Source organism: Tupaia chinensis, unplaced genomic scaffold, assembly GCF_000334495.1.
Source record: "Tupaia chinensis unplaced genomic scaffold, TupChi_1.0 Scaffold140095_1, whole genome shotgun sequence".
NCBI classification, from domain to species: domain Eukaryota; kingdom Metazoa; phylum Chordata; class Mammalia; order Scandentia; family Tupaiidae; genus Tupaia; species Tupaia belangeri.
The window spans coordinates 942,425-958,669 of NW_006199974.1; the positions used below are offsets into that span (position 1 = coordinate 942,425).

The 16,245-nt window shown below is 38.0% G+C and overlaps 1 protein-coding gene and 1 pseudogene across 5 annotated transcripts in view; one reads left to right on the plus strand and one right to left on the minus strand.

The window, feature by feature from the left end:
- The window catches only part of MCTP1 (multiple C2 and transmembrane domain containing 1), a 418,517-nt gene that overhangs the window by 281,873 nt on the left and 120,399 nt on the right, over window positions 1-16,245 (minus strand). For all 5 annotated transcript variants that reach the window (XM_027765984.1, XM_006162512.3, XM_027765986.1 and 2 more), the window contains exon 3: window positions 9,636-9,778. In XM_027765984.1, coding sequence (XP_027621785.1) covers window positions 9,636-9,778 — 143 coding nt within the window. The remainder of the gene's footprint in view (window positions 1-9,635; window positions 9,779-16,245) is intronic.
- The window catches only part of LOC102496509 (spindle and kinetochore-associated protein 1 pseudogene), a 7,271-nt pseudogene continuing 1,273 nt past the window's right edge, over window positions 10,248-16,245 (plus strand).

Sequence of the window (16,245 nt, forward strand, 5' to 3'; positions counted from 1 at the left end):
ATGGTGTTCCCACTGCAATAACAAGCACAGTTAACACTTGTTAATGTTTATTCAACATTTACTATAAGCCAGGTACTGTATTAAACATGTCATAGAGGTTTAAAGATTTAATTCTTTCATAATCCCATCAGCAATGTATTGTTTCTGTTTTTCAGATAAAAAAATCGGAACCTGAAACTCTTTATATTACGTGCCCTCAAAGCCTAGGAGAAGGAAAAGACAAAATTCAAACTTGCTCCTATTATATTTTAAAATACCATATAACTTGGGCACCCACTTTGGGAGAAGCACGTCATCTGAATTATTTATGATGTCCTGTTTTCACAGTACCTCCACTTTGTGAGTTGGAAATAGTAGGTAACATTAGGTAGAAGGTGATTGGAACTCATATCTTTTTTTCTCAAGTGGGTCTAGAACAACATAAATATTTTATTCTAAATCATGAATGTATTTAGTATATTGATTCAATTGTCTACCAAAAAATTTGCACTGGAAACTGTATCAGTTAAAATGCTTTTGAATACAAGTCAGAAAACTCAACTTAACTACCTTCAACAAAAGGAAAAATGTTAGCTTGAATGACTGAAATGTCATAGATAATTATGACTTTAGGGAAGTTTTTATTTGCAGTTCAAGTGACACATGCATGGCTTTATTTGTCTATTTATTATTATTATTATTTTAAAATCTGTGATAGAGTACATGCACTCACCCAGTGACAGAGAAAGAGAGGGAGAGAGCGGGAAAGTGAGAAAGCATCTTCTGGAAGCAGGGCCATACTGCAATCCCTTCCCCTCCATTCTTTTCTCAGGATTTTAGGCATGCATGCATAGATGCCTGGTGTGTTTTTCACCTTGATGCTGGCATACATACTGGTTTTCGAGTCTTGCTAAGATGTTGCTTTGACTATCCATTTGGATATTCCAATAAATCTATGTTAGGCACCCTACTACCCTGATGCTGACTGATTACATGGAGAACCATCTCCTACCTTAGGTTTCACTCTTAACGCTGTGTTCTTTTCTCTGTCACTAAATAACATGACCCAAGTACCTGTGCTGTTTCTTCAACCTCTGCCCTCACTTTGTTCTGAACTTCATTTCCTTTTCTTTTTGAGAGATTTTTGCTATAGGAAGCATGCATCCACTGTAGAGAATGAGAGAGACAGAAAGCAAGAAATCACCCCTGGGAGATGGCCACACCACAATCCCTTCTCCTCCACTCTCCTCTTGGAATTTTGGGTATACATGCACATGCACCCAGCACACTTTAAACCACTAGGTCTGGGACTTGAACATGGCTGACTATGTGGGAGTCCAGCGATGTAAACATTATGCCATCTGCTGGTTCTCCTGAACTTCATTTCTGATCTATCTTCTTCTTTTTTGTATATCTGGAATTTGCTTTGTTGCCTTGCCATTTTACTTTCCTATTCTCAATTACTGTCCACAAACTGCAAACAGCCCCCTGTCAGTCCTGTAGCATCCTATGCTGATCCAGCCCAGGCCATGGGATCTTGCTGTGACACCAGCCAATTCAGCTAACATCCCCGAGGGACTTTCCTTAGCTCCAGGATGTATAGAAATGGTGTATAGAAATGCTATAGATATTTGTATGTTGAGTTTGTATCCTGCTACTTTACTGTAATCATTTATTATTCCAGGATATATATATATACATACACACACACACATATATGTATGTACACATATATATATGCATGTACATACATATATATGTATGTACATACATATATATACACATACATATATATGTATGTATAAATATATATATATATCATGTCATCTGCAAATATAGATAATTTCACTTCTTTTTTCTTATTTGAATGCCTTTTATTTTATTTTCTGATTGCATTGGCTAGGATTTCTAGTACTATATTGAAAAGGAATGGAGAAAGTGGGCAGCCTTGTTTTATTCCAGTTTTTAGTGGAAAAGTGTTCAGTTTTTTCCTATTCAGTGTGATGTTAGCTATGAGTCTGTCATAGATTTTTTTTATTGTGTTGAGAAATGTCCTTTCTATGCAGATTTTTCTGAGAGTCTTACTTGTGAAGGATGTTATATTTGATCGAATGCTTTTTCTGTGCTGATTGACATAATCGTATGGTCTTTATCCTTTGTTCTATTAATATGGTGTATTGGATTTATGGTTTTGGGTATGTTGAATCACCCTTGCATCCCTGGAATAAAGCCTACCTCATCATATTGTATAATCTTTTTTTAGGTGTTGTTGGATACAATTTGCTAATATCTTGTTGAGAATTTTTGCATCTATATTCATCAGAGATAGTGGTCTATAGTTTCTCTTTTTTGCTATGTCCTTGTCTGTTTTGGGGATGAGGGTGATGGAGGCTTCATAAAATGAATTTGGGAGGGTTCCTTCCTTTTGGATCTTTAGAAAATAGTTTAAGTAGAATGCAGGGTTAGCTCTTCTTTAAAAGTTTTATAGAATTCAGATGTGAAGCCATCAGGCTAGGTTTTTCTTTGTTGGTAAGTTATTAATTACTGATTCAATCTCATTGCTTGTTATGGGTCTGATTCAATCTTGGTAGACTATATGTGTCCAGAAATTTGTTCATCTCATCCTGGTTTTCTTGCTTGCTGCTGTATAGTTGCTCATAGTATTCTCTAAAGATGTTTTGCATTTCTGTTATGTCTGTTGTAATATTGCCTGTTTCATTTTGAATTTGATTTATCTGGTTCCTTTCTCTCTTCTTCTTAATTAGTCTAGTATTTGCAAACTAGATGAATGACTGATAACCAGAATATCCAAGGAACTCAAACAGGATGCCCCCCCAATAAAATAATGAACGCAATTAAAAGATGGATAAAGGAGTTAAACAGACAATTCTCTAGGGAGGAATATGAAAGGCCAAGAAGCATATGAAAAATGTTCAACATCACTTGTCATAAGGGAGATGCAAATCAAAACCACAATGAAATATCATCTAACCCCAGTCAGAATGACTGAGATTAAAAACATAAATAATGGTAAGTATTGGCAAGGTTATAGAAAAAAGGGAACTCTCCTACACTATTAGCAGAAATGAAGATTAGTACAGCCACTGTAGAGAACAATTTGGAAGTTCCTTAAAGACCTACAAATAGAACTACCATGTGATCCAGCAATTCCACTCCTGGATATCTATCTACCCAAAAGATAGAAATATATTCAGTCGTAAGAACACTTGCACATCCATGTTTATTGTGGCATTACTCACAATTGCTAAGACATGGAACCAATCCAAATATCTACAAACAGATAAATAGATTGAAAAAGTGTGGCACATGTACTCTATGGAATACTACTTAGTCATAAAAAAACAATGAGACTCTGGCATTTGATAGAAAGTGGATAAATACAGAAGATTTTCTGCTAAGCAAAGCAAGTAAGACTAGGATAAAGTGGCATTGTATGTTCCCATTCAACATATACCAAATTTCAACACTCTATGGCAGAAACTGAAACATTGGAAGATATACAAGCATGAAGAGCACTGGTGATACTAGAGACAGTGTGGGAGGAGGTAGGAAACAGGGGAGGGGAAGGGGAGGGGGAGAGAATCAATGAGAAAAAGAAAATATCAAAACATTTTAGGAACACAAAAATGGAAAATTGTCTGTCAACAATAATGCGTATGGAAATATCTTTGACTGAACCAATATATAGTGTATTTACAATGGGGAAAATTCATTTGGTATGCTGTAATGACACACAGTGATTGAAGGTTAAAAACAAAACAAACAAATAAAAACCCAAACCAATTGTGGCCATTGCAATTAGTCATCTTTAGTGAAAAACAGAACATATGTTGCTTAATTGCTGAGTGGATTTAAGAAATGCTTGCTTTCCCAATCTCATTCACTTGTAAACTAGAGATGGAAAGAGGTGCGGGTAGATTTAATGTGAGGATCACAGGAGATAATGTAGGCCTGAAATAAAATGGTGCCTATTATGATGATGATGATGTGATTGCAGATTCCATCTTCCCAAGACTCTAAAGCCTCTGATGCTCTTTGTCCATAAACCAAAAGCAAACATATATGACTTTTAAATATATTTTTAAGAGAGATTTTTGCTATAGGTCACGTGTGTTTGCCAGAGAGTCAGGGAGAGAGAGAGAGACGGAGAGATAGAAAGTGAGAAGGCATCCCCCAGGGTGGATGGCCACACAACAATCCCTTCTTCTCCAGTCTTTTCTCGGGATTTTGACATGCATACACACATTCCTGGCTTGAGTTTTAAGCCTCCAGGTCCGAGACTCAAACCAAGGTTTGCTTTGCTTTTCTTATCTAAAATAGATGAGATTCTTGATTCAAACATTGAGGAAGTGTCTTTGAGCCATGTAAAATAAGACATCTATGACAATATAAATATGTTTTTGCCTTAGAATAATTTCATTTGGGTGTTCAGTGCTTTATGCTGCCAACATATTTCCATTTCAACTATTCACCCTAGAAAAGTGGCTCCCTATCCAGATTAGGCATCAGAATAATCTATTGAGGTGTTTTTAAAATATAGAAATTTCAACCCTCCCTCAGATATCTTGAATCAGTCTTTGGGGGTGGGATTTAATTATCTAGGCTTGTTAAAACTTTATGGGTAGGCCAAGCAGGTCCTGTGGCCTAGTGGTTGAGGGAGCCAGAACCCAAATGGCTGACCACAGTTCAACTCCCAGCCCTTGCAGCTTGAAAAACTTATCAGATATGTGTGTATTCATGTTCAAAATGCCAAGGAGAAATGCATACAGAATTGTATTACTATGCCCCATTTAGGAGTGCTTTCTCCCTCTCTCTGTCTCTTTCTCTCTCTAGCAAGTGCATGTACCCTCTGGCAATCAAAAAAGAAAACAAGCCTATATGGGTAATGTGAAGTACAGCCAGGGCTAAGATCATTGGTATTTGACATTGTTTTATGTTCCCTCAACCCTGCTGAGAAATAATTTTGGATAAGACAGTAACGTGAGTCCTTAATTTGAATAAAGCTTAGCCAAACCATTTAATTTTATTTATTTAAAAGATTTTTCTTTATTTGTTAGCGCATGTACACATGTACATGAGAATGAGAGAGTGAGAGTGAGAGAGAGAGAGAGAGACGAGAGCACCCTCCCACAGGCTCTGGTCATACTGCAATCCCCTTCCTTAAGACCTCCAGCCCATTAGATCATGGGTAGTCATGTGCATGCCTGGCATGTTTCAGGCTCACCAGGAAGGGACTCAAAAATGTAGTCACCATGTGGATCTGGCTTCTCCTGAGCAGCACATGACTGCTATGGTATGGGAATGGTCCACCATTTTCATTTTAACTCATAAACTTGGCTAGACATGAGTCATTTAAGAAACTGTACTTTTTTTTTTAAAGATTTATTTATTTATTCATTCATTCATTCATTCATCCATTTTAAATTAACCAGAGAGAGACACAGAGAGAGAAAGAGGAAAGTGAGAAAGCAAGCCACCAGGTCCAGGACTTGAACTATAGTCAGCCATGTGGGAGTCCTGTGCCTTCACCACCATATCACCCACTGGCTCCTTACCTACAGTCTTGAAACCTCTCCTACCCTGAACACTGTCTGTCCCCTCAGTACCATTTTAAATTAACCAGAGAGAGACACAGAGAGAGAAAGAGGAAAGTGAGAAAGCAAGCCACCAGGTCCAGGACTTGAACCCTGGTTGACCATGTGGGACTATCCAGTGCCTTAACCACCATGCCGCCTGCTGGTCCCAAGAAACTGTATTGTTAAAATGACCACTTTAGAAACAGTAATATGAATCCAAACAGACTAATTTTCCTAATATATCAAAATACTGTTTCTATTTAGAAGAGTATACAAATTGAATACCCAGACCTCTAACTTGTGATCAGTCTGAACTAGCAACAGTTGACACAAATATTTTCCCTGTTGTATTACTCCTATCTCTTCTGCGATATTTCTGGGTGTTCACTGCAGACCTTGGATAATAGTGTCAGTGAGATAACAATGGAGAATTTGCATTCAATTCAGCTGAAATGGGTGCTAAATTTATCTTATTTTAAAAGATGTGTGCAGATTCATTACTGTGCATTCAAAGCAGGCTTCGGTGTCTAATTAAAAAGTACTGCATCTTAACTCCCAGCTTCTATTGCTATCTTATGATTATATAATATATTATAAAAACATTTGCTATAGGGTGCATTCACTCATTGGAGAGAGACAGAGTGAGGACAAGTGAGAAAGCACCCCCCCAGGAGGGCTAGCTATGCTGCAGTATCTTCTCTATTCGCCTCTCAGGATTTGGGGCATGCAAACACAGTCCAGTGCGTTTTTCAGTTGCTGGGTCCAGAACCCAAACTGGCAGTCGGCCATGTGGGATCCAGCAGCCCTAACCACATGTCACTAGCTGCCCTTTACAAATAATTTTATAACTATTCCTCAGGGCTTGTTCTCTCCTGCCCTTACTGTATTCAAAGTGGAGAAATAGTCTCTTTTTATTGACATTAAGTTACATAAATTCCAATAGACTGGAAAATATATTCTCATTTATTTTATGCATACTTTTTAAAAAGGACAGTTCCAAGATTTTTTTTACCAGAAAGGGTACAAGTGCTGCAACTTTAATATGATTTTATAACCTTGGCTGTGAATTGAATTTCGTTTTCTTTTGAAGTTTTTACCTTGATAGGGATCAGATTACAGGGTACTCATGGATTTATTCTTTCTTTAACTACAGCTGAGAGGGTAAAATACACTTAACATTTTCTAACCACTTAGTTCACAGATGCATTTTATCACTACCAGCTAGTAGGAAATTGGTTAGTCTGTATGACATTTTGTGGGTAAATCAAATCTTCCACCGTGGAGGATGTGAGCCTCCTTTCAGAATTGACACAGGTTGTATAGAGACAATGAAAATGATGTATTTGGCATGAAATTCTAGTAACTTCAAACATCATTTCCACTAACATTTCCTTTAGGGCCTTGAGTGTTTAAGAGGCCAAAAGTAGATAACACAAAACATTTAAAAAAAAAAAAAAAAAAAGAAAAGCTAAAAGATCGTCTTTAAAAAAATTCTGAAGCATTTACAGAAAAGGAAAATCCCACGAAAAATTGGAAAGCATTTTAACAAGTACGAAGTGTCCTACTGACTGAGAGGTCAGGGGACTTCCATGTAGCTTTCCCACACAGCAATGTAAAACAGTGACATGCCTTTTACAACTTGCTGTCATTCTTCTTTGTGATAGAATTGTGGCTACATGACCTTGGATAATGAATACTCAACATGATTAAAAAGCAAATCGGAAAACAACCTGTGTGTTATCTTTCTCAATATCTCTGCTCATGCCACGCCTTTCATTAACTAAGACTGGTCTTCAGGCAGCCACTGTCTCCACACATGTACATATTCTTGTTGTCTCAAAACAAAACAATTATTTTTTGTCACCTTTTTTTTTTATCCTGTGTACTTCAGATTCTTGTTTGTTTTTGAGCTTAGTAATCTATTTCTTTGCAAATATGTATTTTGACATTTGGTTTTCTACATAGATGAACACTCATTCTTGAGCACAAAGTGAACAGCAGAAGGCCCAACCAATATTTAATGTACTTGCGGAAAGTTCATTTATAAACCTTTGAAGACTAGAGAGCCACATGCTTCTTTCTTGGAGTAATATCCCATTAAAAAAAGATAGCTCCACAGCAGAAGTAATTAAAAATAAATTTCTTTCCTTTTATGATTTTTCTCGTAAGTGACATTAATGAGATCCAAACAGTCTGTTGCTGTCCTTATTAACACCTGTTTCCTTTCCTACTCATGTTCTTCACCACGATAGCTCCTGACCATCTGCCCTCTCCACTGAAATAAAAGTTCCTTTGCAACCCACTTGGTTTTGTTTGTTTGTTTGTTTGTTTGTTTTAGTATTCCTTTTCCATTCTCTGTCTCAGTTCTTTATTTTGAAGGTGACTCCTTTTTCTCATGTGGATATTTCTCTCTCTCAAGGTGAGGGCACAGGAGAAATGTCTGTAGCCCCTGAGGGTCTTCCGTCTGCTGGGAAGAGGGTTGCTTGTGAACATTCTCCATTAATGCTCATTGTGCCCGTCACACATTATATATTAAAAGACTGCTTACTAATTGTATTTAATTGATACCCTTTAGCCAGTGTTCACTTGAGACAATTTCTTACGTAAACATGGAACTATTCTCTGCGTAAGGACTTCTAGACACTTTATCAAGTGTCTACTTAGGAGATTCTCTTTTCATAAGCCTTATAAACTGTCCCACAATATTTTTTAAAAAGTTCATTTATTTATTCTGAGAGCAAGAGACAGACAGACAGACACACACCCAATAGGGTCTTCTCTCCACGGTTCACTTTCAGTCCCAGCCAGCCAGCGTATATGTAGCCTGTGTGTACAGGGAGACCTCATGATGTGAACCCCAGACCTTCCTATGTGGTTTTTGCTTGGGGAGCATGTTGGGTTGCATTTCTGCTCACTCTACAGAGGCTGGCTCTATTATAACTGTAATAATATCTTGATCACATCTTCTTTCTTTCTGTGGAGGAGAAAAGCAACTGGAGGCCACAAATGTGAAGATTTGAGGGAAAGGAGGATGGCCAGAGATTGCTCAAAGAGTGATTATATGAAAGTGGGGAAATCATGGGTCTGCAGTAACAATTTAGAGAAAAGGGTAGGGCATGTATTTGTGTGGTAAAGTAGACAAAATTTGATCACTGAGTTGACAGAGCACAGGAGCATAAAAGAATACAAGTGTCTAGATAAATGAATAAAGGGAAGTCAGGTATAAAAATAAAACGAGAAATTAGAGTTATAACAAAGAATAATGTGTTAAATAACTTTCTTAAGTCATTGCTTTTCTTTTAACTACATTAAATGAGAGAAAACATTTTTTTCTCATCTTTTTTTGGTAACAAAATTGAAAATTTTCCCTCCCTATCTTAACCCTTCTCATGTCCTAAATAAAGCATTTTGCTTGCAACCAGGGACAGTGGCTCTTAAGTAACGTGATTCACAGAAAGCCCAGATTACACGCCACTTTCCTCATTGTTGGATTACATGAAGGCTTGTCATGCTCCCAAAGTGCACTAAATCTGTTGATAGCACCAAGTAGGAGGAAATGTTACTCATAATCCCACTAAATGATTGGCAATAGAACTGTCCTGAAGAAAAATGCTCCCCTGGGACCAGTAGTTAGTGTAGTAACTATGTTGCTGGACTCTCATGTAATTGACCGCGGTTCAAGTCCCGGACCTGGCGGCTTAAACTCACGCTGGGTGCCTGTGCGTGTGTGCCCAAGATCCCGAGAGAATGGAGGAGAAGGGATTGCGGCGTGACCATCCCTCCTGGGAGATGATTTCTCGCTTTCTGTCTCTCTGTTTCTCTCTTTCTGGCGAGCACATGCACCCTATAGCAAAAACCTCTCCAAAAAAAGAAAAAAGAAAGAAAAACATTCCCCCAGCTCCTCTTCCATCTCTCTCATTTCTATCACATGATCAATAGATTAGCCTTGAGAATAGCAGAATACAGCTCTGGTTAAAAATCTCATCAGATAGAGACGGTAAGAAACCATTAAAGGATGTCTGTCAGATTCCATTAGGGAAAAACAAATGAATGGCTCACCTTTATATACAATGGCTCCCTAAGATGATCAACAAGAATACAAGCTTTTTCCTCCCACACAGGATTGAGGTTCTTGTGTATTATTTTACTTCTAAAAACTTCTTTTCTTCCAATTTTAAACTTCACGTATGGATCGCTTGTCCCTGTTAAACAGACGCAGTTTGATTCATGTTAATTATATCTTTCTATGGAAGCAAAAGAATACTCATTGAAATATCAGGAAGTATTTAGACAAAGAAAAGTCAAATGAAACTTAGCACCTAGGAAAACAAAGCTTAAATTTTTTCCTAAAGTTTTCCTTATATTTTGAAGTGATAATAAATTATAATTATTTTGTTATTTATCTTCTGACCTTAATCTTGTAATTTGATCCTGGTATTAAAAAAAAAGCTATTGCATATTAAATACACAGAATTAAATTCAAGTTATAAATCACAGAGATGAATTGGATATTTATTTTGGTATTATCTGATTAACTAGAAAAGGAAGAGTGATGATCTAAGTTGATTTAACTAATTTTATTTGTTTATTTATTTTAAATGTCAAATACAACATTTATTAAGATAATGAGATACACTGAGAATCACAAACACGATAAGGATAAAAGCCACGATGACGTACCAATCGATGGCAGTAAAACACTGAGCAGACTAAGTCATTATGCAAGAGAGGTGGGTACTGGCTTCTGAGAATTATGATCTTGAGACTAGAGAGAATTTAACTAAATCAAAAGACTTACTTAAGTTGCTAAAATGCTAGACTAATCTTAGGGAAAGATGAGTCTCAGATTGGGCTTTATTAATTGGTCCCATATTCTCTTTGCTCAGCAGTCTCAGTATTAGAGTATTTGGAAGGTGTAGATATCTCAGAGAAAAGTTTCAAGGCGACAAGGACCACTGTTTATTCAATGGACTAGATACTTTGGATTGTCCTTAGACACTTCCTAAGATCTCTATGATATAAAGAAATACCCAGCTGTCAAGAGAAGTTGCTCATGGATACGCTGTTAGCTAGAAATGGAGTTAGGATTCCAGTCCAAGCTGTTTGCCTATAATGCTTGCATTTTTTTTACCAGACCTGCAAAAGGGAAGGGACTTTACATCCTTGTAGGTATTGGGGGGGGGGGGTTGTCTTCAAAAAGTTCACGGAAAATGCATGCTATGAAAAAATCTATACATAGTTTTCAAAAATTTTTATGTATCAAAATAAACTTGTACTTTAATCCTATTTTTCCAGTACAAACTTTTTAAAGTTCCCTTTTGAACTATATTATCAGATGGGCATGTGACTGATGGATGAAGTTAATCTTGACTAACAGAGTCCAAGATTAAGGCACCACTGGATTCAGTGTTTGGTGAGGGACCACTCTCTGGTACACAGATGGTATCTTCTCACTGTGTCTACATGTGGTAAAAAGTTCAAGGCAGCTAACCCTATCTATGAAGGCTTTGCCTTCATAACCTTGTCATCTTCCAAAGGCCCTACCTCTTGATACCATCACATTGCAAAGGAAGTTTGTATTGCAAAAGGAGTCAGGATGTTTAGTCTGGCTTCCTCACTTCCTATCTTATGATGTTTGAAGAACACAGGGTAAACAACTTATTAGTACTATGCTTGTATGCTTTTTATGTATTTATGACTTTGCTGTTTTATGCCATTACATGTAATATGCATATGTGACAGTCTAGTTTTAGCAATGAGCCACTACTGTCTGCAGCCCCTTTAAGAGAAAGGGAGCACCTGCCCTGCTAGGCTAGCTAACCCTTATCTGCTCAATCTTGGTTTGGCCTGCTTACCCATGATGGTCTTGACTTGGCTTGGCCTTAGCTCAGCTCAGATCAACCCTGAGAGCTGCGAGCCCCAAGATGGAGAAAGCTACTCTGTGAGTCTCTTCATGTGCATTATAAGATTCAAGAGAAATAAAGCACCTTGTGAGTGCTACTAGAGCTCTGCAAGCTCACCCTAAACTCAGCAATAAACAACATGACATCATTGTCTTGTGTCTTTTTCCAACTCCCTATATGACTGTTCAATCCATTGTTTGGAGAGGAAAGAACCTTGCAAAACAAGGTTTCAACATGTGAAATTTTGGAGGAATGAAAATATTCAGAGCATAACACACCTACAATAAAATCCAAAATCTGTGACATGGTCTACAGGATTTGCCAATTCTCCATCTTCATATTGGACCTTTACTCTGTTCCAAATCCCTTATTATTGGGAGGTTATTTTCTGCTTCAGTCTTTGCATATGCTAGCTAGTTTCTCTGCTTAGAAAGCTGTTCCTTCCCAATTTTCTTCTCCCTTTGCCTGGCTGATATATTTTTATCATCCAGGTCACAATTGGACTATAACTTGCTCAGGGAACTTTCCTCAACCTCCCACTCTGAATTAGCCTTCTTGTTCTCTGTTGACATGAGTTCGTTTTTTAGTGTCACCATTATGTAAGTTATATTTGCATGTGTACACTTGTAGTTATATCTGCACATTTGCATTTGTAATTTGTATGTCTATGTGTTTGTTATCTCATTTTCCCTGACTAGATAGAATCTTATGAAAGCCAGAACTCCATTCCCATACATGGTAGAGTCTTGGGGCAGAATAAGTGCTCAGTAAGTTTATTTCATTTTTAGCACTAGTCAAATACACTTCATAATTTTTAAATACATCACTGTGATATAATTGATATCTAAAAAGCTTACTTATTTAACATATAAAACTCAATAAGTAGTCCAGTAGGTGGCTCAGTCAGTAGCAGAGTGAACTGTAGTGTTAGAAACCACGTGGCCAACTATGGATTTGGATCCTCAGGTTAGCTAGAAAACATGCAAGCATGCTCAAGGCCCTCATGAACTGGAGGGCTGGGATTAGCATGGTGCTTCTCACTTTCTTTCTTTTGTATGTTCTCATGCTCTCTATCATGAATAAAATAAGTATGCTTTAAGTAAATAAATAAAACATTATCAAAATTAATTTACTCTTTTTATTAAAAAAAATCTTGACAAGTAACTGTACATCCATTAAGCCATTACCACCATCAGGACCATAGACATAACCATCACCTTCCAAAGTTTCCTTCCCCCCTTCTTATTATTATTTTGTGGTAAGACTACCTAACATAGGATATCTTTTCTTAGATAATTTTAATATGACAATGTAGTACTATTAGCTATAGGCACTATGCTATAGGGTCTATAAATAGTTCATGGAAAATGTGTATTATGAAATAAAACACTACATGGTTTTTTATTGTTTTGGCACCAAAATAAACTCCTAATATAATTCCATCTTTTCCATGAACTTTTTTTTTTTAATTTGCCAGAGGGCATGTATGCTCACTAGAGAGTGAAGGTGGCAGGGGAAACACCCCTCATGGGAAATGGTCACGTCACAATTCTTTCTTCTCTAATTCCTCATCCTGTCAGGATTTTGGACATGCACACACACACTGGCATGTTTTTCTGGCCACTGGGTCTGGGATTCATACAGCACAGAAGCCATGTGGTATCTGGCTCCCTTAACCACCAGGACATGGGCTGGCCCTTTCCAAAAACTTTTTGAAGTCCCCTCATCTACAGTAGATTTCCGTAGCTTATTTATCTTGCATAACTGAAACTTAGTGTCCTTTAACGATCACCCCTCTGTTTTTCTCTCTCCCCGGTCCCTCCTCATCTCCATCCCACTGTCTGCTTTGATACGTTTGACCATTTTACACTCCACATGTAAGTGATCATGTGGTATCTGTCCTTCTGTGTCTAGCTTATTTTACTTGACATAATGTCCTCCAGGTCTGAACATCATTTGCAAATGACGAGATTTCTTTTTTTGGTCTTCTTTATTTATTTTAATTGGCCAGTAAAAATGACATATATCTGTTGTGCACAACGTGATGTGTTCACCTATATACGCTGTGAAATGACTGAAACAAGCTAACTATCATAGGCTTTACTGCGTATTTATCACTTGCAGTCAGAACACTTAAAGTCTACTTTCGTAGCACCATCATTGCAGTACTAGAAAATTACAGATTATCCTTTGGGCTTAAAGTTTAAATGTCTTTCTTCCATGCATGAGACAGACAGAGACAGCACCTCCAACAGGGACCTGAAGCCAGAATTCACCCGTTCCAGCCAGCCTCATATCACAGCACGTGTGTGCCCGGTGCACTCGGCGAGGTCTCGGAACCTTCCCGTGTGGGTCAGGTAGACTGTATGCCACCATCTGGCCCCTATATCTTTACCAGTGAGATTTATATGTTCCCGTCCTCAATAAGTATCCCTTTGTTTTAACTTGAAGAACTTCCTTTAGCATTTCTTGTAAGGCAGTCTAGCGGCGCGGAACTCCTCAGCTTTTGTCTGTCTGAGAAAGTCTGTACCTCTCCATTGACCCTGAAGGACAGGCTTTCTGGCTAATGTACTCCTGGCTCGTGGTGTTGTCTTTCTGTAGGGACCAGCTGGCACTGCACAGGCCTAGAGCCCAGTCATTGAGGAAGGCAGAGACCCACTCACTCTCTTTCCCCCACAGGAGGGTCTCTGTGCTGAGGGGATCTCTCAAAGGCTTGCCAATGCAGCTCAAGGGAGGAGTGACTCGTGTGGAGTGAAACTGCCCTCACCCTCCTCACCCTGACAGTCCACTTCTGGACTGTCATTTCTCACCTGGCATCTAGAGTGTAGTGAAGCCATTTTCATTTGTGGATGGTGGTTTGTCAGTGTTTCTGTGATTCTATGTGGGCCTACTTTTCTTATATGCATCTTGCAGGTCCCGTAATTCTTGGATCTCTTTTTTGGGAAATGCTACCTTATATTTCATAAGAAGGAGTTTCATGTGCTTTTAGTTTAGTTTTTTTTTTTTTTTCTATAGAGACTTTCCAGTGGACTCTTTATTTTATTGTAATAATATATCAAGTAAATCCAAGCCACTAACATGTGGTTAACATTCAATAAATACGTTATACAGCAGAAGAAGCCGGGCCTTCAGGAGAAGGTTCCACATGGCTCCAGTGAACTAGATTTTTAAACGAATGAAGATTTTCTACTGATAATTCAGCCTCCAACAAATGAGCTAGCGGGTTAAAATATTCACCACTATCTACTGAATCTGCTGCACCAGCGATCACAACAGAATGGCAAAGAGATTCTAGATCACCTCTGTCTGCTTGCTCCTGAACATTAAGGCTGAACTTCAAGAATTTGAAAGAAACACAACATCTATCAGATGACAAGAAATCACCGCCGGATCACGAGAAATATGGGAAAATGAGAAAATACCTCTCCTCCAAGGGAAAAGAGTAATTCATCTTCATCCACAAGCAGTTTGGTGAAAATCATGGAAATGTCTGATAAGGAACTCAGATCATTCATAATGTCTAAGCTAACAGAGATGGAAGAGAAGAGAGATGATGAACTGCTAAAGAGAAAGGAGAAAGAAGTTGACGAGTTCCAGGAGATGAGGAAATTCCTGCAAGATCTAAAAGAGGAATTACACACTTTACAAAAGACTCAAACGGAACTGCTAGGGATGAAGTCTATAATACAAGAAGTAAAAATCTCCCTTGAAAGTATTAAAAGCAGACTAGATCATTCAGAAAATAGAATCTCAGATGTAGAAGAGAAAATGGCTGGCCTAGAAAAATCCACCACGAAGACTGAGAAAATGGCACAAAAATTTGATATTAATATGCGAGAAGTACTGGATACCATCAAACGTCCAAATATCTGGATAATTGGCATTCCAGAAGGTTAGGAGACCCATAAGGGCATTGATAATCTATTCCATGAAATCCTGCAAGAAAACTTTCCAAACCTAGAGAGACATTAGAAGATTCAGTCCCAGGAAATACAAAGGACCCCAAATAGAATCAACCCAAGAAGATCTTCTCCAAGACACATTATAGCCAGGTTGACCAAAACTGCAGACAAAGACAAGATACTAAGATTAGCAAGAGAAAAACAGCAAGTTACCTACAAAGGACATCCCATCAGGCTAACAGCAGATCTCTCATCGGAAACAATACGAGCGAGGAGAGAATGGGAAAATATATTCCAAGTGTTAAGAGAGAAGCAGTTTCAGCCAAGAATACTGTACCCAGCAAGATTATCTTTCAGGTGGGAAGAAAAGACAAGAACATTCTCAGATAAACAAAACCTGAAAGAATTTACCAGCACCAGACCAGACCTCCAAGAAGTTCTCAAGGATGTGCTGTATCAGGAAAACTAAACGCAGATACATGGAAATAAGAGTCCAAAAACTGAGAAAGTAGCTAACTTAATCATAGGGACAAGTCTGGAGTTGAATACTATATCCCAGAATTTAATCAGGAAAATTGAACCAGAACAGAAGATAAAAGTATATGAGACTGATAGGTTCATGCACCTAATTTTGGACACCGGAGGTGGTGTGTGAGGAGGGTGGGAAGGGACAGAGGGTCAGAAAGAGAGGTGAAAATAATTCTAGGAACTAGAATTGGAAAATTATTTTGTAATGTGCATAATTGAGTCACTATGCAGTGTGTACTGGATGGGAGATAGCATTTTGTGTGCTGTGATGATGCTTAGGGAAGGAATGTAAATTGAGTTACAAAAAAAAAATTTCAGGAAAAAAATATATCTATT